The sequence below is a fragment of the Boleophthalmus pectinirostris genome, unplaced genomic scaffold (genome assembly GCF_026225935.1).
Source record: "Boleophthalmus pectinirostris isolate CB_2022bp ecotype Guang Dong unplaced genomic scaffold, ASM2622593v1 HiC_scaffold_357, whole genome shotgun sequence".
Classification (NCBI taxonomy): domain Eukaryota; kingdom Metazoa; phylum Chordata; class Actinopteri; order Gobiiformes; family Gobiidae; genus Boleophthalmus; species Boleophthalmus pectinirostris.
Genome location: NW_026571333.1, coordinates 1 through 25,000, shown reverse-complemented (window position 1 = coordinate 25,000; position 25,000 = coordinate 1). Strand labels below are relative to the sequence as shown.

Sequence of the window (25,000 nt, the reverse complement as noted above, 5' to 3'; positions counted from 1 at the left end):
ATTCCGACTAATACTTTCCCGATGATCTTAAATTAGCCTAGCTCACATCTGAACTACAATCCATAACATAGCATGTTTTTCCATCATTTTAAGGTACCGATGCTAATGAAAGCCACAGCAGATGATGAGAATCCCTGCCCCGGCTACCTTTTTCAAGAAATCAGCAGTATCCTTTGTTGGTGTTGTCACTGTTTTTATGCTTGAATAGCTTTGACAGCAGTGCCTATGTGTGTAAGCTACTGTATTAGCCTACTGAAATGTCCTTAACACTTCAGAAATATCTCATGAATCTTTAGGATATGGTCAATGTTTGTTGGAGTATCTTCTCGAAAGGCTACAGGTGAAATCTTGCCATGTTAAACTCAAGGCAAGTCTATACTATTACTAGGCCTAAATACATTACTTGTTAGTATGATATGGTCTATTATGTAACCAGCTGTCCTTTTGCTTCTTTTCTAGGTGCTAAAGATTTTTGTACATCTATGTGACCATGGTTCAAACCATTTTCTCACAGAATTGAGGAGGAACTCAACTTTCATCCAGCAAGCATCAGGTTTGTCCCTTAACTTTATTCTTTTTATTATTTGTATTCTTATTTTTACTCCCGTTTTTTGTCGTGAAGTTTACAGTGGTCCTCCTGACCCTATCCATGGCACTGCATTGTATCAGAGAGTACGAAATACAGCACAGGTAGAATGCTCCAAATATGTATTAGGTGGAAAAACGGCATCATTTTTATGCTCACCATCATTTTGATCTGCAGGAGGTGGCAAGGCTTCTCTTCACAGATACAACTGTAATAAAGAACAGCATCTCTCCAACAGCTCATCAAACAACAGGTGTGTTCTTAATAGAAGATGCAGTGATTTATTTTTATTTTTGAGAAAGTGTTTTTAAAACTGCAAGAGTAAAATGCTTTTTGTTTTGAAGGCATGGGTTCTGCCGCCCATAAATCAGGAATGCAGGGGTTTGGGTACAGTCCAGCCAAACAGGGATTTGGTAAGTAATTATATTTTCATATTCACAGAAAAGTGAAATTCATGCATGTATTGAATTTTTTCGTGTGTGTGCATGTGCACGTGTGCTTGTGTGCGTGTGATCACCATTTGTCAACAGGCAATGATTCGTTACTAGATAAGATTCAGAAAGCTGCTGAAGTTGTGGCCAGTGCTGTGCTTCCTCCAACTGAGCACCAAGGTATCCGTCTCTATGACAACCATTACAGGGCAGTAGTGGCTCCAGCAGCACCCATAGAAGTGGCAGTACCCGCATGTTCATACAACCTACCTGCACGCAAACCTAAAGGTCAGTCAAATATCATAAATAAAGACCTAAATGAAGAGTTTACAAACCTCACTCACACTTCATGGCTCTGTACACAGTGACTCAGCGATGCCCTGGACAAATAGGAGGAGGCTGGGAAGAAACGGACAGTGTCAACAGTTCATCTCACAATTCCTCTCGAGAAGTTTCAGGCCATTGCAGGGTGTCTACAGGAAGAGGGTCGGCTGGCACAGGTAGCCAGTCTGGGGCCAGCAGAGAGAGCAGTGGAGATCTATCCGAAAGGTTCGTAGAAACAAAATCTAGAGTATTGGAGACAATGCGCTGTCGATGCCTGACCTTCTCATGTTTTCAGGGTGGAAGCCCTACAGTTAGGAGACTGTGGCCAGGAGGTGGCACTTATCAGTAAAATTACTGATGGCTCCAAGGTTTTTCTATCACGAGAGGAAAGCCAGCACTTCATAAAAGAGTCAGTTAGAGTCAGTTTTTTAAGCTTTCACGTTTTTGTCATTGTTTTTTAGAGTTTTGGTTTTGATATTTCAGGTCTTCTACTTTAAACTGTGAAGTTGTAGTTGACCTACTTGCCAAGAAACTCCAAGATCCTTCAGGCACAGTTAAAATGGTAGTTTTAAAATTAATTGTATCTTTTAAAAATTTGGTAAAACCTTTTAAATTGTAACTCTATTTAACTCTTTGTTTCTTATATTGTAGCGAACAATGTGTGCTTTAGCATGTCTTATGACCTCTGACCTCCTTTCGCTGGAACAAATATTTGCGGCTACACAGAGCAGACTTTATCTGCTGAGTGAGGGGCCTTCAGGTCCTGTGGTCAACAAAGCTACCAAGGTAAAGCAATACATGGAGCATTTGTTCTTTGTCTTCCTATTCTTCGTCTTTAGACTCTCATATTCCTCAAAGCAGACATATGAATTAGATCTTACAATAACAAATCTTTATTTCTATAATTTTGTACAGCTTTTACGGCAATTTGAAGCTCTGACCCGTGGATCTCAGCCTCTTCATAAGCAACCAAATTCAAGAAGCAGCCATCATACATCGGACAATTTCACATCTGCATGTACTGACCCTTTAGACCTAACACATCCTGGCCAGTTGCCACAGGTTTTACCAGAGTATGTCCCGCACCGCCTCCATGGACTGGAGGAGTGTGGTAGGACAGCTGAGGCTGAGGTTAGAGCTGGACATGAAATGGTCCAAACCAGCAGCAGCCCTTTGCCCTGGGAGCTCCACCGGTCAGACACTAACAGCCTGTCACTGTTCAGTGGGATGGAGCTGGTGACCACGTCCAGGTCTGTGAGTGAGAACCAGACAGAGAAGAAAGCCATGGATGACATCTTAAATGTGTCTGTAGAGGAAAATGCAGGAAAAAACAGAGACAATCTAACAGACACACACTCGACTAGTATAACAGCTGAGGACACACATTTTTATGATACTTCTGTTTCTTCTGATGACACCGAGGCGGTGTCTGCCTTTTCATTTCTCAACTCTTGACAATGGTTCATTTAAACAAAATTTTTACCAATGATGTTCACTAGTTCAGCATTTCAGACACATCTATGAGAACTATAATTCTCCTTCCTTTTAGTTTTGTGGTACTTACATTCAAAAGCTTTGTTTTACAGAAGTATATTTTGTTCATTAAAATTAGCTTCTAAAACTCAGGACATTAAGATGGTTTGCCTCTGGGATTTCCAGACTCTCTGAGGGTGTCCCTCAGTTTGTTTTGCACATTAATGTTTAATATATTTTTTTATTATGTTAATTAGTTGTAATTGACCATTATTTATACCAACTCTGTTTTATACAAAATCTTTTGAAAAGTTCAAAACAAGAATTTAACCCCAAGAGTGTGACTGCATGGCTGTACTATGAATAAGTCATTCATAAAATTAACAGGCTATTTGATGATTCAGTTACAAGAAATAAATATCCTCAAAATTATTTATTTTGTATTAAACTAAACATGTAACAACAAAAACACTGCATTCAATCACATTATTTAAAACCCAATGAATTAGTCAGATTTTTTATTTTTATTTTGTTTTAGCACAAGCAGCAGACTGAAGGTTGTTCAGTCTAATGTATCCAAATGCTAATCCAAGAACAGACTCAGGTTCTTAAATCACTTGCATGAGGTACGTGCTCAGAACTGTCTAAGCAAGGCTTCCTCAGTCAATGTAATTCCACTAGCCAGCAAACTAAAGAGTAAAAAAACAGGAGATTCTGATGAAAGTGCTTAGCTTTATTTAGATACTCGAGCACTTAATGGTCACATTTATGTTGTGATTAGCACCAATGAAGATGTCCACGCATTGACACGCATGTAAAGAGAAGGACTCCTCTTAATAAAGTGCACTGGGTGCATGCACGCACACTTACACACAACATACCCACCAATACTGCACATATACCACAGTGGCAGGGTCACAGTATTGTTGATGTGCTTATGGTCTCGACAAATGGTACATGTCACACTTTTTCTCCTGACTTGTTCACATGACATTTCCATATGAGGGACCTCCGAGCCAGGACACTTGGCTCTGACGTGAGAGAGACAGGCTATCAGTAGATAGGTCACATATAACGTCATGTGGAGCCTGGACGTCCCCTGGTCTGCAGACTGCTGAAGTGTGCCTCCCGCAACACTCTGTTGATGTAGTCGTAGGAGACACTGCTGCTGTCGCCATGGAAACCATGCTGCAAAGTGCTGGCAGAGTCTTCAGGCTTTGGGCTGGGAGAGCACTGTGAGATGCAGTGGCTCTGGGTGTGTGAGCATGGGCTTGTTCTGATCAGTAATGTTCCTTCAGGATTGCAGAGCCCATTACTGCTATCATTGCTGGAAGACTAAAAACAAAAAAATCCATCAATAAAAAGCCAGATGCTACTGCTTAGTATACTAATATGGAGTGTTACAAAGGATTTACTACAGATGGAACTGATCAGTATGAACTACGACACTGGAGACCTTCATACCTCTGAATCCAGATCAGAGACTAGGAGGCAGGGACCACTGCTAGGCCGTTTGGCTTGAGGACTCAGCTGTTGGTCCTCCTCACTGTCACTGCTGCGGTGTCGCTTCCTGTCAGAAAACAAAAAATATGCTCTGTGACACATCTAATACACACTCATTAGGGGCGCGTGTGGTAGAACGAGATGGAAAAAAAAAAAAAAAGTGAAGACCAAAAATAGTAACCACAACATAGGATGTTAGGTCGAAACGTGGCAGTGAAACATACACACCCTTTGACAGAAGTACATTACATAAAGCATAGAAAATACGTTATTGCCGACATATAGAAGACAACCTTACCTACTATCAGTCAGCATGACTGTCTTCTGAGTTGTGAGGCAAAAAGAGCAAAACGCTTGTATAACTCCCGACCTGACTTTAACTACAGTTTTACTAAGCTAGCCTCATGTTATTACTGGCATTCACCGTCCCCTTCACCCACCACAGAGAGCAGAGTGCAGAGAAGCTTGTGGTGAGCAGAGTATGGAGTGTCAGGTCCAGCAGTACTACCTCCTCTGCATAGCACTGGCTCTCTGACAGCACGACTGCTAGCAAGCTATCCTGTGTTCGTATTCTCGTCTTAGAGCAAATTTTCAAATGACCAATTATGACAGCAAAATTAACCGGCTGACAAGCTGGCGAGTACGAAGTAATGATGTATCGGCTATTTCTCGAGAGGCTTACTCAACAGAAGCTAACTTCAGTCCCAGTGCTACAAGAAAGTTCTTCCGCTTTCGTATACCGTTGTACAATCTCCTTTCACCGATCCGTTACTCCTTTGGGACTGCAGTCAAAGTAAATATTCCAAAAACGTGACAAATAATAAATATGAACGCATTTAAGATGGAAATACACGATAATCAATCCTTCAAAAGTATGACAGTGCAAGCCTTGCTTTTCACAAGCACTAAGTCCCGCCCTCGTGCCGCCCATCTGTTTACGCGACGTCACAAGGGGAAAAAAAGACTTCCGGTGTCAAGATTTGTTTGGTGGCAATGTTTTTAATGCTGCTACGTTACGGTAAATATCAGTATCTCTGATTATTACACATTATATATTCACTCTTCTCTACTGTCAGAATGCTTTTTATGAATACACTACGAAACTATGGGTCTAAATCATTCCTTGCATTTTAATTATGCCGACTTTGAGGGGATGTGTTTATTTTCACATGGGTTATAATTGGCTCCAAATGTTCATTGCTTATCTGTTCTTAACGTAGTTTTGGTTGTCTCATTTCTTAAACAAATTCTCCCTTTGCAGATGAAAGTTATCCAGCACTCCAAAGAAGCACTGCGGAGAGCTCTAATATCGAACAGTACAGAACTAACTAAACTTTTCAACAAGTACACAGATCAAGAAAGACGTCTTCTGGAGGAGGGCTATAAGGCAGGACAGCCAGGTTCCCTTTTCCAGAACATCACTGTGCATTCAGAGTCAGACTGGATCCCTGCTCACCCTGAGCAGCCACAAGACTTTGAGAGCTTTTACAGAGACCTGTCCCGCAAAACCCCCGATGCAAGCCACAATGCTATTTACATTCAAACTATTGGTGAGCAGACACTTCATGTAATATTATGTAATAGACACACGTCTGTTACAGAATATAATAGACATGTGTCCAGATGTATGCTTGTAGTATTAGCCTTTTATATTGCCCTTAGGCTCTTTTGGTGAAGCTGGGCCCCAAACAGATCAATATGTAGAGTGGCTGAGAGAATATTGCCATGCGTTTTTTTATGGGCTCACTGTCAAGTTGTTATCAACAGTTACTGTGGCTGAAACTAGATGTACATTTAGGATAAACAGCAGTTCTCACAATCTCCAGATTCTTACTGGTAAGTACTAGTTTTTACTTAGTAGTAAGCTAAGGAAGTTTTTGTCAGTTAATGCAATGTGTTCTTCAATTTTCTATTTTTAGGTGACCTTCTTAGATTTCTTGAAAATAGAAAACCTAAAGATGCTTTCTGCATTGTTGGGATCACAATGATTGATTTATATCCCAAAGATTCATGGAATTTTGTTTTTGGACAGGCATCTCTCAGTAGTGGTGAGTGAATATAAAGTGGTCTCTTTGATCTTATGAATTAAATAATGTGGAAATATTAATGTATTGAATGAAATTGCTTTTAGTTTCATAAAAGGTTAAATATTACTAGCATTAAAAATTTTATGGTATGGCTTGTAGTTTATGAAAGACAAATTTAATTGTACTTGTTTTGTGTGATCGGAGACTATCACCACTAGAGGGCACTTAAGCCAAGGTCATGCTGTACAATATTCTTATTACTTACTCTATACACTGTACAGGAATGGGCATTTTCAGTTTTGCCAGATATGATGACAACTTCTACAGCAGAAGTTATGCAGGGAGGCTAAAGAAACAGCATAAGTTAAAGAAGGATGACTACTCTGTGTTTGATGGGTACTACAACCCTCCCATCAGCAGCACTTTGCTCTTGCGATCATGCAAGGTAACTCTGCGTTCTCTGCCTAATGCAAAAGTCTGTTTTTTCTTAACATTTCCATTCTATCTTCTAGACAATGACCCACGAGATTGGTCATATGTTTGGAATAAGGCATTGCCAGTGGCTGAGCTGTGTCATGCAGGGCTCCAATCACCTAGAAGAGTCTGACCGCAGACCTCTGGATTTTTGCCCCATTTGTCTCCGAAAGTTACAGGCCGCCATTGGTTTCAATATTGCTGACAGATATAAGGTAAATTAAAGGGCCCATTCTATTATATTTATATTGTGATTTTCCATCACAAACATACTATACCTGGAGTTGTGTTTTGTTTCATTCACACGTTTAACATACAAACCCTGCATGTGGTAATGCAGGAAGTGCTTCACTGTTCATACACCTTTACTAGAATTTATTGATAATTTGAGCCCTGGAATTGCAATCTCTATTGAACTAAAGGTAAATGGAAGCTGTTAACGTTTAAACTATTGTTTCATGAAGTCACAAGGTGGAACAAAGTATTTTGATCTTTGGAGATGTAGAAACATGTGTGAATGAAACAAAATACAACTCCAGGTATGTTTTTGAGGAGGTAACTACATTCTAACATGGCTTAAAGAGTCAATTTTGTGTAATATAGAACCTGTTAAATTAAAATATATAATATAGTATTTCATAACATACTGGATGTCTTTCTTGAAAACAATGACTGTAGGGAATAGTATACTAAACCTATTTATTTATTTATTAACTTACTTAACTTTTAAAAGTTAAGTAATGCTCCTAAGCCATTCTAACTTTCCAGAAACTTCTACACTTGACCCAAGAATGTTATGTGACCTCGCATGTCTGAGTTCACAGCTGGGGTGATCTCAACAAATGATCTACATTTAACCTAAAGAGCTAGAACAAGACAGAACATATTTACTGATTAGTTGCTTTGAGCTTTTACACATTTTAATTTGAACAATATTTTCTTTACATTTCACCTACCTTTAGTTTTATTCCAGGCACAGTTAATGTGTTTCATCTCCACTCAACAGGCCTTAGTCCTTTGGATGGAGGACGGTCAGAGTAAGACATCCAAAACAGACGGTGTTGTCTGTCATTCTGGACCTGACCTCCCCAAACCCACCCAAGACTTTAATTCCAGCAAACTGTGGCTCCAGAGATGCCTGGAAGTGCTTGAAAATGACTTATAGTATTGAATTCTGTCTTTGCCTGAATTATTTTACAATTCAAAGCCATGGATTTCACTCAGAATGACATGAGTGATTGTTTTACGTATGGAAATTACCATACACTTTGACAATTACAAGCCTTAGTTCTTACAACATTGATGTGGATGTACAAAGTCTATTTGTAATGCAACATGAACTGTTTTAACTGTATTATTTATGTGTTTTCTCATTTGTGGCAGTGGAACATGGAACATATTTATATATTTATTGTGCTAATATAAAAAAAACAATAAAACTCATAGCGTTAGTATTTAAATAATAAAAACCTTTATTGTGGTGAAATTTTCTTATAAATATAGCCTCTTTGTAAATTACCTTTAACATACTGTATAATGTGCCTTTATTAGCTGATAGAATACAACTAATTGATAAAAAAACATTAGCACAAAAAGTATGATTAGGTACAAAATCACGTCCTGAGATTGATGTGTATGCAGTTATAAATTAACATTTTATTGCTAGAGAAAAAAAGTAAAACTTCATGTGCGTGTTACTACAGTATTTCACAGTATGTATCTATGGCACTATAGGCAGCAGGTTTGTAGTTTGTCAAGTTTTAACAATTATGTGCTTTTTGTATAGCTTAGTCAGAAATCTTAAAACCTTTTTATATTTAAACTTGCACGGTTGTAATAGTATTGTTTATCTGAACATTTCGGATGAACTGTTTGCCGCATATGTAATTGGTAAAAATAATAATAATATAATATTAATACATACTTACCAACATGTAAAATGTAACTTGGTGTAATCATTTCATTATAGGAGCAGCAGTCCAAGACCATTTCTTGGTCTAACGGTCAAATTAAGTTTGAACATTCTAGTCAATTTGTGTGGCCTCCTCATTACAGGCTGCTTCCAAAGCTACATTTTCCTGAGAAACATTGTTAGTGATAGAATCCTTTATGTTCTTAGCTCCCTGTTGTGTGGAATCAGGGCATTTTGAATTTCTTGTTTTGCAAATTAACCCTCTTTTCGCAGGCCGCACTAAAGCCAGGAATACAGCACTCAAAGCCATACCAGCAGCACAGGAGTAGAAAGCTGATCCATAGTTGTTCGTGACATCCACCAACACCCCTGCAAGAAAGAAGGCACAATGCATTATACTTTACTTGGAAACAAATGCAAGCTTTTTGCACATCTCTACTCTGATTCTCACCTCCAAGTGGGGGACCAGCCAATCCAGCAAAACTGTGTATGAAGACATATACTCCAGCAGCTGCAGACATTCGTTCTATTCCCACAACATCATCCTCTGCTAATAAGGGGATGTGGGTGCAGGCAACAGTCCCCATGAAAAAGCCATATAATGCACAGCACACAGCCAGGCCATAGAACTCTCTCACCAAAGTGAATCCAATCAGATCTGCTGTCATTATAACTATACAGCTCAGTAGCACCAGCAACTTCCTCTTCATCAAGCAGGGTCTGGTCAGGATCCAGCCGATGGAGAAACGACCCAGAATTTCCGCCACTGCCATTATGGAGAGCATGTAAGTAGCACGATCCCGTTCAATGCCCCAACTTACACTAAGCTCTATAATGTAAAGTTGTGGAGCAAAAAAGCCAAGAGTTGCAAAGAGTCCAAACAGAGAGTAGAAGATGAAGCTGTGTTCTTTGAGGACGGAGAAATCTAAAAGTTTGGATTTCTTGGCAGCAAGGTTTTCACTTTTTGGTTGTGTCTGATCATCAATATCTTTGTTTTGTGTTTGCTCGCTGTTTTGCACATATTTATTTTCGGTACTTTTCTCTAATAAAGTCTTGACTTCAGGGCTGTTAATATCGCTGTCTTTCAGAGATTGGATACCAGAGTCTCCAGTCAACTCATTCTCCTGGCTGTAAGAGAGTTTATGTTTCACAGAATCCTCTTCATTTGTCTCTTTTTGTGAGGTTTTTGTGTTTTCAGTTTCCTTTTTGAAATTTGGATCAATGATGATTGGCCGCAGCATAGCACCACATAAAATAATAATGCTCTGCAAAGCTCCTATCACTGCCAAAGTGTGTCTCCAGCCAATTTTATCCCTCAATGCAGAAAAAGCTGTAGGCAAAATGAGTTGAATTGTGTATAAATGACAACATTTGACAACATTAAAGCATACAACAACAAAAAAGTGTTCAAAAGGTTCAGAATAGTAGTTTAAAGGATCGATTTTGTTTGTTTGATTTACCTGGTGCCAAGGCAAACATGGACAGTGACTCCCCAGTGGAGGCTAAAGCAGTGACCAAAGACCGCTGACGATCAAAGTACTGGGATAAGATGGTCACAGTCGGTAAGAACGTCAGGCAGTAACCAAATCCTAAAAATAAAATTTAAGTTTGTCTCTTCGCAATATGACATCAATAGTTACATGAAAATTTATAATAGTAATACCTGCAACTATTCCATACGTGAGGTACATTAGATTAACAGAAGTACAAAAGCTGGTTGCTATAGTTCCAGATGATATTAGTAATCCTCCAAGCATAACAACGGGCTGGAACCCAAAACGAGTTGTCATCACAGATGAGATAGGACCTGCATTTAGAACAATAATAATTGTTGTAACACACTCTTGTCTGTTTTGTGCTGTTGGGTAAAACACTGCTTACCATTAAAGGTCATTACAAAGACACATATAGAAACAATCCATGATACTCGGCTGTTGGTTTCTCCAAACTCCTCCATCAGGTCCTGGAGGAAGATGCCGAAACTCTTGATGGTGCCATACGTGAACATTTCCACCACAAAAAAGGCCACGGCCACTACCCAGCCCCAGCCACCGTCAGGATGTTTGGGGTACACATTTGGCCCCAAGAACCGCATCGGCTTCATCCTAAGCACGCCCATAATCTGTAAAACAGAGAGCAAGTGTAGTCACATAAAACAGACCTCCTGTAGTGTAGGTTTAGGTGTATCCACACGTTAGTCTGATGAAGACTTGATTTGGCTCTGGTGAAGTCCTTTAGTCCTCCAGGCCCAAATTCACAGGTTTGTCCCATTTTAGACGTGGTTTGTAAGCAAGTGTGAAGGCATGCCTTAGACTTACACAATAGCTTACACATTATAATGTATTAAGTTTAGTGCTGTCATGCGATTAAAAAAATTGAGAGATTAATTAATTATGATCTGTAATTAATTAATCTAATTAATCTCATTTTAATCTCACCTAAAAATTGCTGAGAAAAGCCTTCAATCTGAGGTATTTTCATTTAAATTCATTATTACATTATTGTGGCAGATCAAAAGACTAATATAGATTAAAAAAAGTGACTTTATAAAGTCATTTATTGTTTAACAAATCTCTCCAAATTGGCTGTTGAGCCCAAGTCTCCATGAATAAGAAACTGTTTGCTGTAAAGTAGCAAAGACGAGGAAATCTGAACATAATAACTTTTGTCTACTTAAAGACAATAAAAAGTCCAGTCTTTCCTTAACCATATTAAAAATATTATTGATAGAGAAATGCTTTATATATGAGATCACTGGTTTTAGTCCTTGTTTTAGTCCTGGTTTAGACCTGCTTTAGTCCTAGTTTAGTCCTAGTTTAGTCCTGGAATGGATTAATCCTGTTTTAGTCCTGGTGTTAGTTCTGGTTTAGACCTGGTTTAGACCTGGTTTAGACCTGGTTTTAGTTTTGGTTTTAGTCCTGGTTTAGTCCTGGTTTAGACCTGGTTTAATCCTGGACTGGATTAGTCCTGGTTTTAGTCTTGGTGTTAGTTCTGGTTTAGAGGCGCACAGGAGGAAGCGCAGTTTACGCAGCGTAGCGAGAAAACACGATCCACACGCGGCTCACGGGAGCACGTCGGTGTCCGCGCAGTAACTACGGAAGGAAACGTGGTCCGCGAGTTCTCAGGTTAATGACGATGATGAAGGTGTGTGTGTGTGTTTGTGTGTGTTTGTGTTTGTTTGTGTGTGTTTGTGTGCGTGTCCCCTCATGTGGCAGGTCACTATAGGACAGTAGTGCAGACATCATGAGTCTATGCAAGTTGTTTTCACCAGTGACATTTAAGTTGTAGGCGATTTTATATTTGTTATTTTCTTTTATATTTCACGTCGGCAGAATAATTTCCAAGACACGAATGCGTTTTTACCTGTGCACTGCTGCCTCTGTTCTACTGGCTCTTCGACCTCGTCCATTGTGAAAAAAATGTATAAATGTGTTTTGTGTGTGTGTGTGTGTTGTTGTTGTCCCAACAACACATAAAAACAGGTTTTATAATAAAGCAACTCGCATACAGAAACACTAAAGTTAGAGATTAAAAATGAGATTAACGCGATTAAAAAACATAACGCGCTAAATATGACTGTAATTAATTAATCGCAATTAACGTGATAATTTGACACCCCTAATTAAGTTATTCAGTTATAAGCACATTTGCAAATTACAACAATTTCATCGTATTGATTGTTGAGTCATAATTCCTTCCACTTCTTTACTATGGACTTTAGGCAGGACCAGCTGGCCTCACTACTCAGTTTAAGCCAACAATCTATAAACAAGATACAGACATTTAGACACATTAAAACCGTTTACAACATTAATGCAGTTGAAAATACTGGATCGTATAAGCCTATACGATTATAAAGCCTATGACAGTTTAATAAATAATAATAAATAAGGATTATGCAAATAGTCGGGTAATTTGGCCAACCCAGGACCGCCTGACGCAATGGACACGCCGCCAATGAGGTTGTTTATCTCGTGATGAGAAGAGAGCACCGGACATCTGAACGTCTTCTTACCAAAGAAGTTTGTACTCACCTTTTTAACTCTTTAAAAGAGGAATTCTCTTTCGACGGGCAGCAGTCGTTACCTTCGCGTCACGACGCTTTGTTTGTAACGAAAATACAGTAGCACGTGTTCACAAAGACGTGGTCCTTCGTCGTAGTTGCGCGCACGCATCCTGTGCCAGACGCGATCGTACAGTCTAAGGACGCGCAGACCACTACTATTCAGCCGCTCTCGCACGGTAAATAAGCTCCTCCCAGGCGGCATGAGGGGGGCTGAAGGGTTAACAAATCTGGTTACAGCCAGTTTCTTTCCTCGCCTCCTCTAGACCAAGTTTTTGTGAAAGAACCATACGTTTGAGTTTGTTCATTGTTTTATTTTGAGAAAAGTGCAAGGATATAAACAATATACTAGTTCATAATGTTAAATTTTTTTCCAGCGCATCCATTTTATGGCTGTGGCCTACCATAGACACTAGGCTATTATTAGTGGGGCTTTACCGAAACTACTGAAGGTATTGACAGCATAATGTAGGTCAACCTTTAGCACTGTACTAAATCCACGTTGACATAGTTTTCTTTGTTTTATGTAGACTACTGATCATCCCAGTTAATCTTGATCTACTAGAACAACTCAACTTAAATCCTAGCCTAAGCACCACGTCACAACATGTTGTGTTTTCTTATTGTATGCTGTTGAATTATTGTGATCACTATATAACATTTTATTTTATTTTCACAATTTGCTTTTTCAGCCATACATGTTCCAAGCGTGATTGTTTTGTTTGTTTGCCTTGCAGGCTTTGACTGACTGAAATGGCAGAGGTTTTCAGCACAATTTTTCTGTTCTGCATGTTACTATGTGTTCTTCTAACACACCAAGGATTCCAAAACATTGTTACTAAAAAACCTAACTTCATCATAATATTAGCGGATGATATAGGCTGGGGTGATCTAGATATAAACTTAAGTCCTGAGATCAGGAGGAATAACACACCCTACTTAAACTTGATGGCCCAGCAGGGACGCAGGTGGGATGTCTTTTCAATATTATGCTAAAATTCGTCTTAAAGTGTACTACTAATATCTCTACATTTCTAATAGATTCACAGATTTTCACTCTCCAGCCTCCACCTGTTCTCCATCTCGAGCGGCCGTCTTGACAGGGCGCTATGGCCTGAGAAATGGTGTGACCCACAACTTTGGAGTGAACTCTGTAGCAGGCCTGCCTTTGTCTGAGGTCACCTTTCCCCAGCTACTCCAAGCAGCTGGATATCATACGGCCATGATTGGCAAGTGGCATCTGGGTCATAATGGACCCTACAGCCCTACCAACAGAGGTTTGTGGACAGCTACAGAAAAGATCCTGGGTTGACATAGAAAAGAATGCTGAAATCATTGTTTCTTATATTGTACAAAGGCAGAGTTGGTCATGGCTATAGTGGCTGTTACTTGACTTTTCCATCTTCATTGTGTGTGAGTGGGTCTGAAAGCACCGCCACAGGGACCAGACTAAACACCCCCCCCCGTGGTTGTGTCTTTGGGATAACTCTGGCCCTTGACTTTTAACATACACCTGACTCAACAGTAACAGTATCCTTCATGCAAAACCTGGCATTAGAAATGTTTTTACATACTTGTATACATAGACTGTCTGAACTTTGAAAATTAATAAATTACAGTCATAGTTTGAATTAAATCTTTTTTATTTATTTACTCAATGGCCTTCCCACCATGTGCCAAAATTACTTGGTTACGTAGATTACAATAATGGCATACCAAAAACAGTTCAAGTAGTAGGTGCTTTATAGATATGTAACTTTTCTGATGGGGTCCCCCACCTGCTTGTCTTCATGGAGATCATATATCTTACCTCGAACGTTCAACACTATTAAACATTTCTATCTTGCATTTATTAATTTTCGAGTATTTTTATGGTTGAAACATGCAAACATGAACAGATCTGACCTTCTTTTAAAATCATAAAACACACAATTGTCTGAATTCTGGTTTTGGTTTAAACCATTCTTAAATGTAATTTTTCAAACCAATACCCTCAAAAGGAACTAAAACAACCTAAAATAGCACTGACGAAGCAAGCTGAGTGACCATTTAGGCATAACACCCTATTCAAAATGTTATTAATTAAATTTTTTTTCCAACTTATTAGCCATCATTGTGGTGTCAGCAAAATTTCACAAATGCCTCCTTGCTTTTGACAGGGTTCACCAACTATTTAGGCATTCCTTACAGCAATGACATGGGTTGCACAGACACACCTGGATATGATCTTCCACAGTGCCTCCCTTGTGACTCACCAGGGCCTCAGGGCATCAGGTATGAGCCACAGAAATAAACAGAAATAGTACAACATGATACTGGGATGGAGCCTTTAGTATTATTATTTTTCTATTTTCACACTGACATTTGGTATCCACACTTATTTTACTGTTGTCATATTGAGGTTCAATTTCTATTTTGCCACTCATACAGTAATTATACATTAGGAATTCCTGTTGATGCGATACTAACATTTCAAACTCAATACTCAATACCAATTCTGATACCACAATGATAAGAAATACTCTAGAATGTGATTTTAAACAGTAAATCATAATACTTTCTTTTATATTACCATGTGTGTTATATTTATGTAATCCCTCAGTCATTCAAATCGGTTCAATAGTGGTCAGTGGGCACAAACTTCTTCTGATATAGCTCAAAATCATTCTAAAGCTATTCAGGAAAAGTCTGTCCTGTCAATGTGACTTTTTTAGTATTAATACCTGCTCAAAGGAATTATCTAGTTTTGATACTAGTTTTGTATAAATTAGTATCTGATTTTTGACACTTTTGACAACCCTATTAGAAATGTATTGTTCCATTAAGAGTCATAGATTTATTTTATATTTTATAATATATGACAACATAAGTGCACTGTGCATAGCCTTTTATAGTAACTGGGTAATTTGTTCTTGCTGCAGTATAGTAGAGTGCAAAGGTTTTATTATTTAATTATAATAAAATCTAATTACAACTAAGCTAGAGAGTTCATCCAGTACTTTTAATTTGCAGTATAGAAGAAGTACAAAGATTTCTGTTTTGATTATGCAATTTTGCTTGAAATTTCTCAGACTCCGGAGAAGTGAACGTAGGAGCTGTTACTCCAAAGTCGCGCTCCCTCTGATGGAAAACAACAGCATTGTGGAACAACCTCTCGACCTCTGGACACTCACAGAAACATACAAGTCAGCTGCACTGAAGATTATAAATAATGCAAGGTACAATCCTATTCAACCCGTAGCCACTAGTTTATTGCCCATATAATCCAACTGATTTCCCTTTAAACTGCTTTGGTCTACAGTGGTATTTGTATGGTAAAGCTGGTGAGTGTGTGGTGACAGCAGGAGGGCAGTTGTCTGGGAGCAGCTGCCTTCACTCTATATTTTGTGTCATGTGAGTGAATGCACTGCTGATGAGTCAAATGCACAGACCAAACAACACAGAAACCCTGATGTAGGAGCAACATGTAAAGAACTATATATTGTAAACAAGTAGTTTGAGCCAGCCTTTGACATTTGATTAATTTAAGTCATGTGATGTTATTGACTTTATGTTCACGGGATATATAAGGTCGACTAATTTCTATTCATTGGTTTCAAGCAAATGATTTCTTACTGATTTGAAAAATGTTATGGGGATGGCTACCATTTTAATATTTAGATTTAGTCAAGCATAGGTTGCAGGACCATTGCACTAGCTTGGACCCTATGAGTAGGCTGTTGAATATATATCAATTTATGTTATTTTGAACCATGATTGAAGAACATGTTTCAGAATTAACGTTAAGCCCTGTCCACTCCAATGTGAAACCATGAGATAGAGGCAACTGTCTGAGATAGTCACCAGCAGTTGTGTGTTTTTATGAACTAGAAGTCAAATACAGACCTGTCAGTCACTTACATACATTTCATATTAAATATATCAGCCTCCAGAATTAGTAATGTTTGTCAAACATTATATACAAACAGTAGTTAATGTCTACAATTTTCAGTAGGTATTGTTTTTAGTTTTTTCATTAACTCTTGTACTGTATTACTAAGAGGTGTATATAGGACCTTTGTAGTAGAATAGACAAAGACATTATTGCCTGGTGATCTAAATTTTGATTTTAGCAATTTTAACATTTAATTCAAGATCACTTGATGTCATCACAGGGAGAATGGGCAGCCCTATCTGCTGTATTTAGCTTTGGCACATATGCACGTTCCACTGGCCCCACGCCTCAGTCCACCCCTCACCTTTGACCATTCAGTATATGCTGCCAGCCTGCAGGAGATGGACAGCCTGGTGGGGGTGCTAAAGAGTGCTGTGGAGGATTCAGACACCCTAATTTGGTTTACAGGTTTGTCAGCACTCACCTTGTCTTATTCTTGTCATTACATGTAAAAGTAAACATGATCATTATTTTAGGTGACAATGGGCCATGGGAACAGAAGTGTCAATATGCCGGGAGTGTGGGACCATTCACAGGGAAGTGGCAGGTTAACAAAGGTGTGGATTTCATTTCATTAAGACACCGTAACAATCCAAATATGTTTAGCTGCCGTAATCAATGATTTGTTTAGGTGGAGGTTCAGCCAAGCAAACTACGTGGGAGGGAGGTCATAGAGTGCCAACTGTGGCTTACTGGCCTGGCAGGATTCCTCCAAACACCACCAGCTCTGCCCTATTGAGGTATTTCTTTGAGATTTTACATTACATGAAAAATATACAGTGTAGGGTTGCACAATATATCACAAAATATCAGTATCAGTTGATGCAATAATCAGTGTGACAAGGAAATTCAGATAAAATAACACAAGGTTCTCCATTTTACAGAAATGTACAGTTTTTTTTTTCTGTGGTTGTTTGTTTTTTTACTAAAATGCACAGAAAAATTTATTTTATGTGTGATTTTCCTTATAGGCAATTTTTGACTAATAAATTCACATGACTTATTTTGCCAGAAAGTAGGCTATATAAAATATCCAAATTGTTAATATAATATTTAACATAGTTATCAGATATTGCATCTTTTTGTCATATCATGCAGCCCTAGTGTCCAGCTTAAAAAAATTAATTAAAATATATTTTAGTGGCATGGATATTTTCTCCACTGTGCTGGCGCTGGCTGGAGTGACGCCTCCTTCAGACAGACGTTACGATGGGTTAGATGCCACTGATATCCTTTTGAATGGGGAGCTGACCGGTCATGAGGTAACTGCTCTGTGATGTTACTAATGTTATATCTGTTTGTTCTTTTTAATGTCTTTATAAACTTCATGCATATTTGTTTTTTTTTTAGTTCTTGTTCCACCCAAACAGTGGTGCAGCAGGCCAGTATGGAGATCTGCAAACTGCTCGCTGTGGAAAATACAAAGCCTTTTTTATTACAGGCATGTGTCAGAAGTGTTATCTCTATATATAAGTGACTGTTCTGTTGTAATTTGGACCAGTCAAATGTTTATTACATAAAGCATAGGGACTCATTAGTACTCGTTTTACCTTTTCACGGAGGTATGCTGACTTAAGGTCAACATCTGTGAGGAGTCTGGTGGACTATTAGACTGTTATTTCTACAGATACTCTAGGCATTATTTCCTTAATCACTTTAGAACTGTTAAATAACTGTTAAATGTCTATGGCCACCAAAATTTGAATACATTTAATGATCATGAGAAACCAATGCTTTAACGAAAATGTCTACACAAAAAGTAAACATTTTCAAGATTTATTTATAATATAATATAATGTTTGCAGGGGCAGCAGAAGCATGTGGTGGGTCGACAGGAAGTGAAGAGCTCCATGACCCCCCTTTAATATTTGACCTGGAAGCAGATGAAGCAGAGGAACGCCCATTAGATCCCCAGACACCTGAATATCGTGAGGTGGCAGACAGGATGGCCCGTGGGAGAGAGGAGCTGCTCTGGGACATAGCCACTGACAGGTCTGTGTCTGCAGCAGACTACAGCAGAGACAGCACTGCTGCACCCTGTTGCGACCCCACACAGCCTGTCTGTCGCTGTCACACAAGAGGCTTGTCTGTGTAACGAAATATTGATTTGGGAATTGGAACTGAAAGTCCGAATGTGATTAGACATTTACCAGCATAGTAAACATAAAAGTAACTGTTATGTACAATTTTTAATGATCATATCCTGTAAGTATTTTCAGTCACCTAGATTATCGCAATTAAAACCATGCTAAACAATTGAACAATACATTGTTTTAACTGTACAGTAATATGCAAAATTATGTACATGACCAAAATATATATGTATTTTATCAAAGAGAAAAGACACCTTACATAGAATGTCATTGTATGTGCATGTGGTGATCTGCAAATGTAAATAGTCTACACTGTTGACAATTAATTACTGGTATGATGTTTGCAAGTGAAGCTACTTAGAATTTAATGTACACTATCATAACTATTGCTGTAAAAGGCACACCCACACACAGTGCACAGACTTTCTTATCTGTTTAATGAGTTCTAATGTACATGTAATTATGGAACGACTTAAGCAGTGTAAAGATATTCAACAGTGCCACCCATTGGCCGCTTCACTTTATTACCATATTATTCATTACAATAGTACCATTTGTAAATAAACGCTATACTATATATACAACATACCTTATAGAAAAATTATTTAAAATATATAATTACACATGGTTGTGTTGATGCTTAATGTATAACAGTTTAAAAAACATAATATGAGTAAAAATATCAACATGTTACATATTTACGATGCTGCTGAAATGGATTAACCTTTTTAGCTTCCTTAGAGATTCCTTGCACAAGCTGACTCTGCAGAAGAGCCACATCTAATGCTACGGTAATTGATACAACAGCTGCATCTGCAAGTCATTTAATACTTACTGCATCATTTTAAATAGTGTAACACACAAATTCTTTCTCTTTTCACTATTTCCTTACAGCTGTGACACCTGCAATGCCCACTGTGTAGAACCCATTTGGTGAGCCCTGCAAAATTATAGCTTTCAAGGTGCTCATTCTTCACATTCTTTCAAGTTTCTTTTAAGCTGCTATTTCATTGCTTACAACAGTATGGCAATAGTTGTTTTTTCCCCAGTTCTTGCTCTTTTAGACAAACCAAACTGAATGTATAAAGATGGCAGTTTATGTAGACATTATAACACTGTTGTATTATGCTAAAACTACTCTGAAATGTTTAGACTTATATTTTTGTGTTTTTTCCCTTTTCTTTTCAAAAGTGAATAGAGGGACGACAGTCCATTGCTTTATACAAGTCAGTATGCAAGGAGTGAGGAGGGGAAAGGTGAAGTATTTTGGTCAGTTACTCTGATTACCAACTGGTGGGAATTCATTTTCATCATCCAGGCGGACAGGGCTCTCTGCTAACTCATGCTCTGGGATGACCTCTCCTTTCTGTGCGCCACCCTCTTCAGAATATCCTAGAACAAAAACAGTTTCCAGTGTTTTGTCATTTTGTGTTTATTTGAAAGAGTTACTAGTAAAATATTATTGATAAGTTTATACATTAATCTGTACCCATAAGCGTAGTGGAGGAAGGTGGTGTTGATGGCAGAGCCACAGTAGCAGCATATGACTGACTGGGTGGTTGAGGTGTGACATCTTCTGTGTTTTCCTCTTCCTCTTTTTTCTCCTCCACGAGTTCATCATCACCCTCAAACAGCCTTCAGCAAATAGCAAAAGTAAAATTTGTATTTATTTCAACAATTTTTATTACATAATTAAAATGTTCTTTTTTCACACCTGTGCTTTTGGACCAGCACACACTCGCCCCCATCTTGTGGGTCCACATTGTAAATATACAAAAACCCATCAGATGAAGCCACCAACAGACGAGGGAGTTTCTGAATCCTGACAAAACAACAACCAATGATGTAATTTGAATAATAGTGTTAACTTCCTGGAATTTTCTATGTTTTTCTTACATGGCCAGTGCACAGATGTTCTTTAATCCAAACATGTTGAGTCTCACAGTGGCAAAGGCTCGGTCCTGGTGCATCATGTCTGATACTTGACTGGGTAAGTAGGTACTAGCAGCTGTGAACATCTTCCCCACATATGCAGACCATGTGGGCGACTCTTCATCTTCCCTAGAATGTATCATGGAGCACAATATTTTTACTTCACAGTACTTTGAAGTATATGCAGCTCTTTCCTTGATGTTTACCTAGGGCTGTGCTGCTCCAGTTTAAATATATGCACGGTCTCTGTGTTACTGGAGGCACACAGAAACTGTCCGTCTGCACTGAAGGACAGCGAACTAATGCTGACATATCTAATAAAAGAAAAGTAGACAATTTAGACTGTGAAAGAGCAGTTGTACTACTGACCTAGTACAGTTATAATTTGTTATAGTTTTTATTTATGTCCTCCTTTGTATGGTCCATTGCTAACACAATTTTACACATATTTCCGTTCAGTTTGTCGCTGTTGATCTCACCTCAACATATACTTTTATCTATGTATAATATTACACTAGAGGTCCACACTGACACAACCTTCTTGTCTTACTTTGAACCACCAAAAAATGCTATCTAGTAAAGGTTATAACACTGTATTACATTCTATTTACATTATTTATTGTTAGTGCCAAATTCCAACCTTTTCATCCCTCGTCTAAATTCAAAGAGCTTATCTCCTTCTGGAATGCTGAAGACTCTGATGACAGTGCCCTGGAGGATCAGAACATGAACATGTCAGACAGGTAGACCGAACAGAGAAGCAGGGTATGTACAGTTTATGAACACACCTTTTCTGAGGCACTGGCCAGTTTGCTGCCTGATGCGTTGAATGTTAGTGCTGCCAGTGGACTGTCATGAGCCTGTATCAGTGTCACTGTGCTCTGAGGTAATAATGACAAGTCGCATTAAAGCGAGAGACTGATTGGCCGATCATAACATTTTGTCTTTGTAGTTGTTGATATCTTACCAAGCTGTTGGCATCATAGACTGTGATTTCTCCAATGGTGGCACTACCAGGATATGCCAAGTACGAGTTACTGTGGTTCACAGAGAGTGCACACAATCCTAGGACACAAGTTGGATAAATAATTAGGATAATGTTATCTTAATTTCATCAATTTATACACAAAATAGAGTAAAAGGGGTTGTAAAAGCAGCATTTGGCTAAAAAAATCTGAATGCTACATGCTGTTTGCATCTGATCTGTAAGAAAGAATATCTATTTTGTGTTTTGGGATAAAAGCACTATTGTCTGAAAAAAATGCATTTACACAATGGTTTGTGATAGCTAGGATCAGATTAGAGTTGCAGGTAACAGAAAATTACAATTCAGTTACAGTTTAATTACAATTTAACAAAGTCAGATTTTTTAAACCGCAAAATTTTAATCTATTTATAAAATGGTTTCCTCTTGTTTAAACAAAAGATGATTAGAAAAACTGATTAGAGAAGAACAATACCTGAGGGATTTGTGGGTGTGTTGAGCAGGGTCTTGAGCAGCTTCATGTCTTTGATATTGTGAATGTATATGGACTCCTCTAAGCAGACCACTAGTCGCTAAGAAAAACAACTATCAATAGAAGCCTTGACCACCTTAAACCATGAAATATAGTTTTAGTATGTACCTGTCTGTTTAGTCTGACGGAAAGGATGTTGTTGGAGTAGCTGTAGTTACAAATCTCGGTTCCCTTCTTGAAGTGGTAGACATTCATTCGACGTGGCATGGAAAGGCTGACCACCACAACAAGACTGCTGGAGAATAACCGCTCCACTATATAGACATCTGGGCACTCAACTAACACAAAAAATATTAACAGTTTGAACCCTTAATACTACTGTAGCATGTTTTGTTCACACTTTATAATAACACAGTATTTACAGTATAGGTCCCATATTACTCTATTCTCGGATCTATGTTATAATGTTGTTTCCTCATCAGAAAACTGGAGTTGTTGCATTCACACATGTTTAACACACAAACCCAGTTCTTCTCTCAAACAGAAAAACAGAAAACTGTTCCATCTTGTGATGTCATGTGGTAATACAGGAAATGCTCCACTGTGTTTTTAAATATCATACACCATCACTAGAATCATTTTGATCATTTCAGTCCTGGAATTCCCAGTCTCTACCAAAGTAAAGGTAAAAGGTAGCTGTTAAGTTGAAAACTACTGCTTCATTACATCACAAGGTGGAACAGAGCATTTTGAGTTTGGAGATGTAGACCAACCAATAATTAAGAGTTACACAAAAGGTTAAAGAATATAGTGTGTTACTCATATTTCTTGTTTGTAATGCTTTTCCCTAACAAAACAACATACATAAAGGGCTACCTGACAAAGAATGTGTTGGATGAGGAAACCAAATTAGAAATAAGTTATCTCCTTCTACACTTAACAAGATAGGTCACTACATTTAGTTTGGATTCACTGGAGGTAAGCAAACATGTTTTGGCCTATCTGACACAGCCTGACTAAGGTGAACATGACCACAGTACTTAATGCCATCAATTCCAAGTAATGTGTTAGAATTGATTTAAAAAACAACAACAAAAAACACATACTGGTCCAATCTTACCTCCTTCATGGATACAGTCCAGCTTGTCCACAGATGTTACAGAGAATAGCCGATATCCAGTCTTAGTCCCCATTGACAGAGATCTACAAATAATGAAGTCTTTTTATATTCATAAGCATTGTAACACTTTAAAAGCATACAAATGAAAACAGTTTTCACCAGTATAGCCTACAGATTTTTTTCCAGAGCTAAGAGAATGTAATGATAACTTTGCAGTATTGTAAGTAAGGTTACTAAAACGTGGCTTTTAAAAGTGATATGTCATTTGGCTGTGAGACCAAATCAGTTAGTTAGTTGTACTACTGTTGTACAGACAGATTACACAGCCTTATCATTACCTTGGGTCAGAGATAGTCAAAAAGTCAGAAAGGGTTACTACAACAGTAATTATGACAGGTCTATATTTAGAAAGACTGTGAAGACTATAAATCTGCTTTCTTTTCTCCTAAGTCTATTTTGGCTCTTGTGTTCCCACCTGCTTAGTTTGGAGTCCGACCCTGTAACTGGAGTGAATGGGTCCCTTTGTCTAACCTACAACTAGTAGCAAAAATGTGGAGCAAAGAAGATGGTTAATTATGTCTTTAACTATTATGTAGGCAATAGCAACAGGCCAAAACACTACTGCCTGATGCATAAACTGGTGTAGCTTTATAAACACAATTTCACAAGTGACAGTATCCTTTTGCATTTAGTATCTATCTTTTTGGACAGACGAAACCAAGCCTACGTGGTGGTGAAATATTATGCAACAGTCAGGTGCATCAAGAAGATTGAGTTCACTGTACTGCTGGGAGCGCCGAGGTCGCTTACGTGGTGTCCTGGTTAAACGAAGCACAGATGAAGCCTTGCTGGGCGTCGGGGCCGTCCGGTGCTTCCTGGGGCTCCATCCCAGCAGCCGATTGTCCCTCTCCTCTTGTTGGCCGAGGTCGAAGGCCTTGAGCTCCAGTCGATCCCAGTCGGAACCAGTGTCCCCTCCTCCGCTCCCAGACTCAAGCGCCACGCTCACACTCTTCTTCGGGAGAGGAATGTCCGGATAGATCTGGGTGGTTCAAAAGCCAAAATTTTCCAATCAAACAGGTACAACTTATCATCAGTGTGTTAAAGATTAGATATGATATTCCATTAACAAGTCTTTATACTTCAACAATGAGACACAGATGTGATTATTGTGTTTTAACTTCCAGTAGCCCCACAACAAAACAAAAACAGCTGATGGGAGGATGCGTCACGCTGAGGAGACTGGTCATTGGCTTAAACTACCATAACAAGCTCTCCCTTTGGTCGCTTTTATTGGCTAATCTGTTTAATGCTTTTTGCTGATTTGCTATTATAACAATCAATCAATTAAGCACCGCCCTTTAAAGGGAAATTTGCTGATTGGCCAATTGTACCTTCAGTCTTGTCACGAGGAAATGTTTTGATCATTTTATTGGTTAAAATAAAAAAATTTAAAAAAAAAAGGATAAAAGAAAAATATAATACAGTCCTTATTTTTAAATGCACAGTATATATCATACTATCAACATTAGAGCAAAAAGATAGGAGTAGTTCGTCTGCTACTTTGTAAAATGCTGTGACTTAAAATCAAGTGAAGTTTGTGATGAATACAAACTTGATAATAATAACCTAATTCCTAAAGTACGAGAAAAATGATACAAACAAAACAATATG

General features: G+C 38.4%; 6 protein-coding genes across 13 annotated transcripts; 3 read left to right on the top strand and 3 right to left on the bottom strand.

Annotated features, from left to right (window-relative positions):
* Positions 1-55: 55 nt before the first annotated feature.
* tepsin (TEPSIN adaptor related protein complex 4 accessory protein) lies at positions 56-3,283 on the top strand. 2 transcript variants are annotated; one of them, XM_055161151.1, is made up of 12 exons: positions 56-166; positions 276-367; positions 460-553; positions 623-690; positions 764-839; positions 931-999; positions 1,117-1,305; positions 1,383-1,566; positions 1,637-1,750; positions 1,825-1,903; positions 1,993-2,127; positions 2,257-3,283. In XM_055161151.1, the coding sequence occupies exons 1-12, from the start codon at positions 73-75 to the stop codon at positions 2,794-2,796; spliced, it is 1,734 nt and encodes a 577-aa protein (XP_055017126.1). In that variant the 5' UTR covers positions 56-72; the 3' UTR covers positions 2,797-3,283. The 2 variants fall into 2 exon arrangements, with proteins under 2 accessions (XP_055017126.1, XP_055017127.1); XM_055161152.1 differs by having other exon boundaries at positions 97-166; positions 297-367.
* Positions 3,284-3,532: 249 nt separating this feature from the next.
* LOC110159744 (protein FAM104A-like) lies at positions 3,533-5,255 on the bottom strand. Its single transcript, XM_020924354.2, has 3 exons — positions 4,616-5,255; positions 4,279-4,384; positions 3,533-4,149 (listed from the first exon to the last, which is right to left on the bottom strand). The coding sequence occupies exons 1-3, from the start codon at positions 4,630-4,632 to the stop codon at positions 3,892-3,894; spliced, it is 381 nt and encodes a 126-aa protein (XP_020780013.1). The 5' UTR covers positions 4,633-5,255; the 3' UTR covers positions 3,533-3,891.
* Position 5,256: 1 nt separating this feature from the next.
* Positions 5,257-8,763, top strand: LOC110159699 (archaemetzincin-2). Of its 2 annotated transcripts, none has more exons than XM_055161159.1 (7): positions 5,257-5,335; positions 5,579-5,867; positions 6,085-6,153; positions 6,237-6,365; positions 6,626-6,789; positions 6,857-7,033; positions 7,825-8,763. In XM_055161159.1, the coding sequence occupies exons 2-7, from the start codon at positions 5,579-5,581 to the stop codon at positions 7,981-7,983; spliced, it is 987 nt and encodes a 328-aa protein (XP_055017134.1). In that variant the 5' UTR covers positions 5,257-5,335; the 3' UTR covers positions 7,984-8,763. The 2 variants fall into 2 exon arrangements, with proteins under 2 accessions (XP_055017134.1, XP_020779958.1); XM_020924299.2 differs by having other exon boundaries at positions 5,980-6,153.
* On the bottom strand, positions 8,267-12,906 carry LOC110159533 (monocarboxylate transporter 7-like). The gene is made up of 6 exons (XM_020924093.2): positions 12,765-12,906; positions 10,612-10,852; positions 10,394-10,537; positions 10,191-10,319; positions 9,182-10,060; positions 8,267-9,099 (listed from the first exon to the last, which is right to left on the bottom strand). The coding sequence occupies exons 2-6, from the start codon at positions 10,847-10,849 to the stop codon at positions 8,843-8,845; spliced, it is 1,647 nt and encodes a 548-aa protein (XP_020779752.1). The 5' UTR covers positions 10,850-10,852; positions 12,765-12,906; the 3' UTR covers positions 8,267-8,842.
* On the top strand, positions 11,762-18,991 carry arsg (arylsulfatase G). 6 transcript variants are annotated; one of them, XM_055161155.1, is made up of 12 exons: positions 13,032-13,245; positions 13,324-13,418; positions 13,531-13,761; positions 13,835-14,070; positions 14,953-15,067; positions 15,865-16,011; positions 16,948-17,135; positions 17,204-17,284; positions 17,359-17,467; positions 17,869-17,989; positions 18,078-18,168; positions 18,533-18,991. In XM_055161155.1, the coding sequence occupies exons 3-12, from the start codon at positions 13,547-13,549 to the stop codon at positions 18,820-18,822; spliced, it is 1,593 nt and encodes a 530-aa protein (XP_055017130.1). In that variant the 5' UTR covers positions 13,032-13,245; positions 13,324-13,418; positions 13,531-13,546; the 3' UTR covers positions 18,823-18,991. The 6 variants fall into 6 exon arrangements, with proteins under 6 accessions (XP_055017132.1, XP_020779753.1, XP_055017129.1 ...); XM_055161157.1 differs by lacking the exons at positions 13,032-13,245; positions 13,324-13,418 and adding an exon at positions 11,762-11,874; XM_020924094.2 differs by lacking the exons at positions 13,032-13,245; positions 13,324-13,418 and adding an exon at positions 12,678-12,752.
* Positions 18,992-19,310: 319 nt separating this feature from the next.
* On the bottom strand, positions 19,311-24,549 carry LOC110159536 (WD repeat domain phosphoinositide-interacting protein 1). Its single transcript, XM_055161158.1, has 12 exons — positions 24,140-24,549; positions 23,330-23,412; positions 22,378-22,547; positions 22,213-22,309; positions 21,720-21,817; positions 21,541-21,633; positions 21,393-21,463; positions 20,959-21,066; positions 20,717-20,881; positions 20,535-20,642; positions 20,310-20,455; positions 19,311-20,212 (listed from the first exon to the last, which is right to left on the bottom strand). The coding sequence occupies exons 1-12, from the start codon at positions 24,214-24,216 to the stop codon at positions 20,091-20,093; spliced, it is 1,338 nt and encodes a 445-aa protein (XP_055017133.1). The 5' UTR covers positions 24,217-24,549; the 3' UTR covers positions 19,311-20,090.
* Positions 24,550-25,000: the final 451 nt, after the last annotated feature.

Coding starts and splice junctions, on each gene's coding strand:
- LOC110159744 (XM_020924354.2), bottom strand. Junction 4,150..4,278: donor TCTCTGATCTGGATTCAGAG/GTATGAAGGTCT, acceptor TTTTGTTTTTAG/TCTTCCAGCAATGATAGCAG.
- LOC110159699 (XM_020924299.2), top strand. CDS start 5,579: ATGAAAGTTATCCAGCACTCCAAAGAAGCACTGCGGAGAGCTCTAATA. Junction 6,154..6,236: donor CAATCTCCAGATTCTTACTG/GTAAGTACTAGT, acceptor TTCTATTTTTAG/GTGACCTTCTTAGATTTCTT. Junction 6,790..6,856: donor TGCTCTTGCGATCATGCAAG/GTAACTCTGCGT, acceptor TCTATCTTCTAG/ACAATGACCCACGAGATTGG.
- arsg (XM_055161157.1), top strand. CDS start 13,547: ATGGCAGAGGTTTTCAGCACAATTTTTCTGTTCTGCATGTTACTATGT. Junction 13,762..13,834: donor ATGGCCCAGCAGGGACGCAG/GTGGGATGTCTT, acceptor CATTTCTAATAG/ATTCACAGATTTTCACTCTC. Junction 17,136..17,203: donor CACCCTAATTTGGTTTACAG/GTTTGTCAGCAC, acceptor TCATTATTTTAG/GTGACAATGGGCCATGGGAA.
- LOC110159536 (XM_055161158.1), bottom strand. CDS start 24,216: ATGGAGCCCCAGGAAGCACCGGACGGCCCCGACGCCCAGCAAGGCTTC. Junction 21,634..21,719: donor TCTATGATGCCAACAGCTTG/GTAAGATATCAA, acceptor TTATTACCTCAG/AGCACAGTGACACTGATACA. Junction 20,213..20,309: donor TTCCTCCACTACGCTTATGG/GTACAGATTAAT, acceptor TTTTTGTTCTAG/GATATTCTGAAGAGGGTGGC.
- tepsin (XM_055161151.1), top strand. CDS start 73: ATGTTTTTCCATCATTTTAAGGTACCGATGCTAATGAAAGCCACAGCA. Junction 167..275: donor CCTTTTTCAAGAAATCAGCA/GTATCCTTTGTT, acceptor TTAACACTTCAG/AAATATCTCATGAATCTTTA. Junction 1,751..1,824: donor AGCCAGCACTTCATAAAAGA/GTCAGTTAGAGT, acceptor TTGATATTTCAG/GTCTTCTACTTTAAACTGTG.
- LOC110159533 (XM_020924093.2), bottom strand. CDS start 10,849: ATGGGCGTGCTTAGGATGAAGCCGATGCGGTTCTTGGGGCCAAATGTG. Junction 10,320..10,393: donor CACGTATGGAATAGTTGCAG/GTATTACTATTA, acceptor TTTTATTTTTAG/GATTTGGTTACTGCCTGACG. Junction 10,061..10,190: donor CATGTTTGCCTTGGCACCAG/GTAAATCAAACA, acceptor TTTTGCCTACAG/CTTTTTCTGCATTGAGGGAT.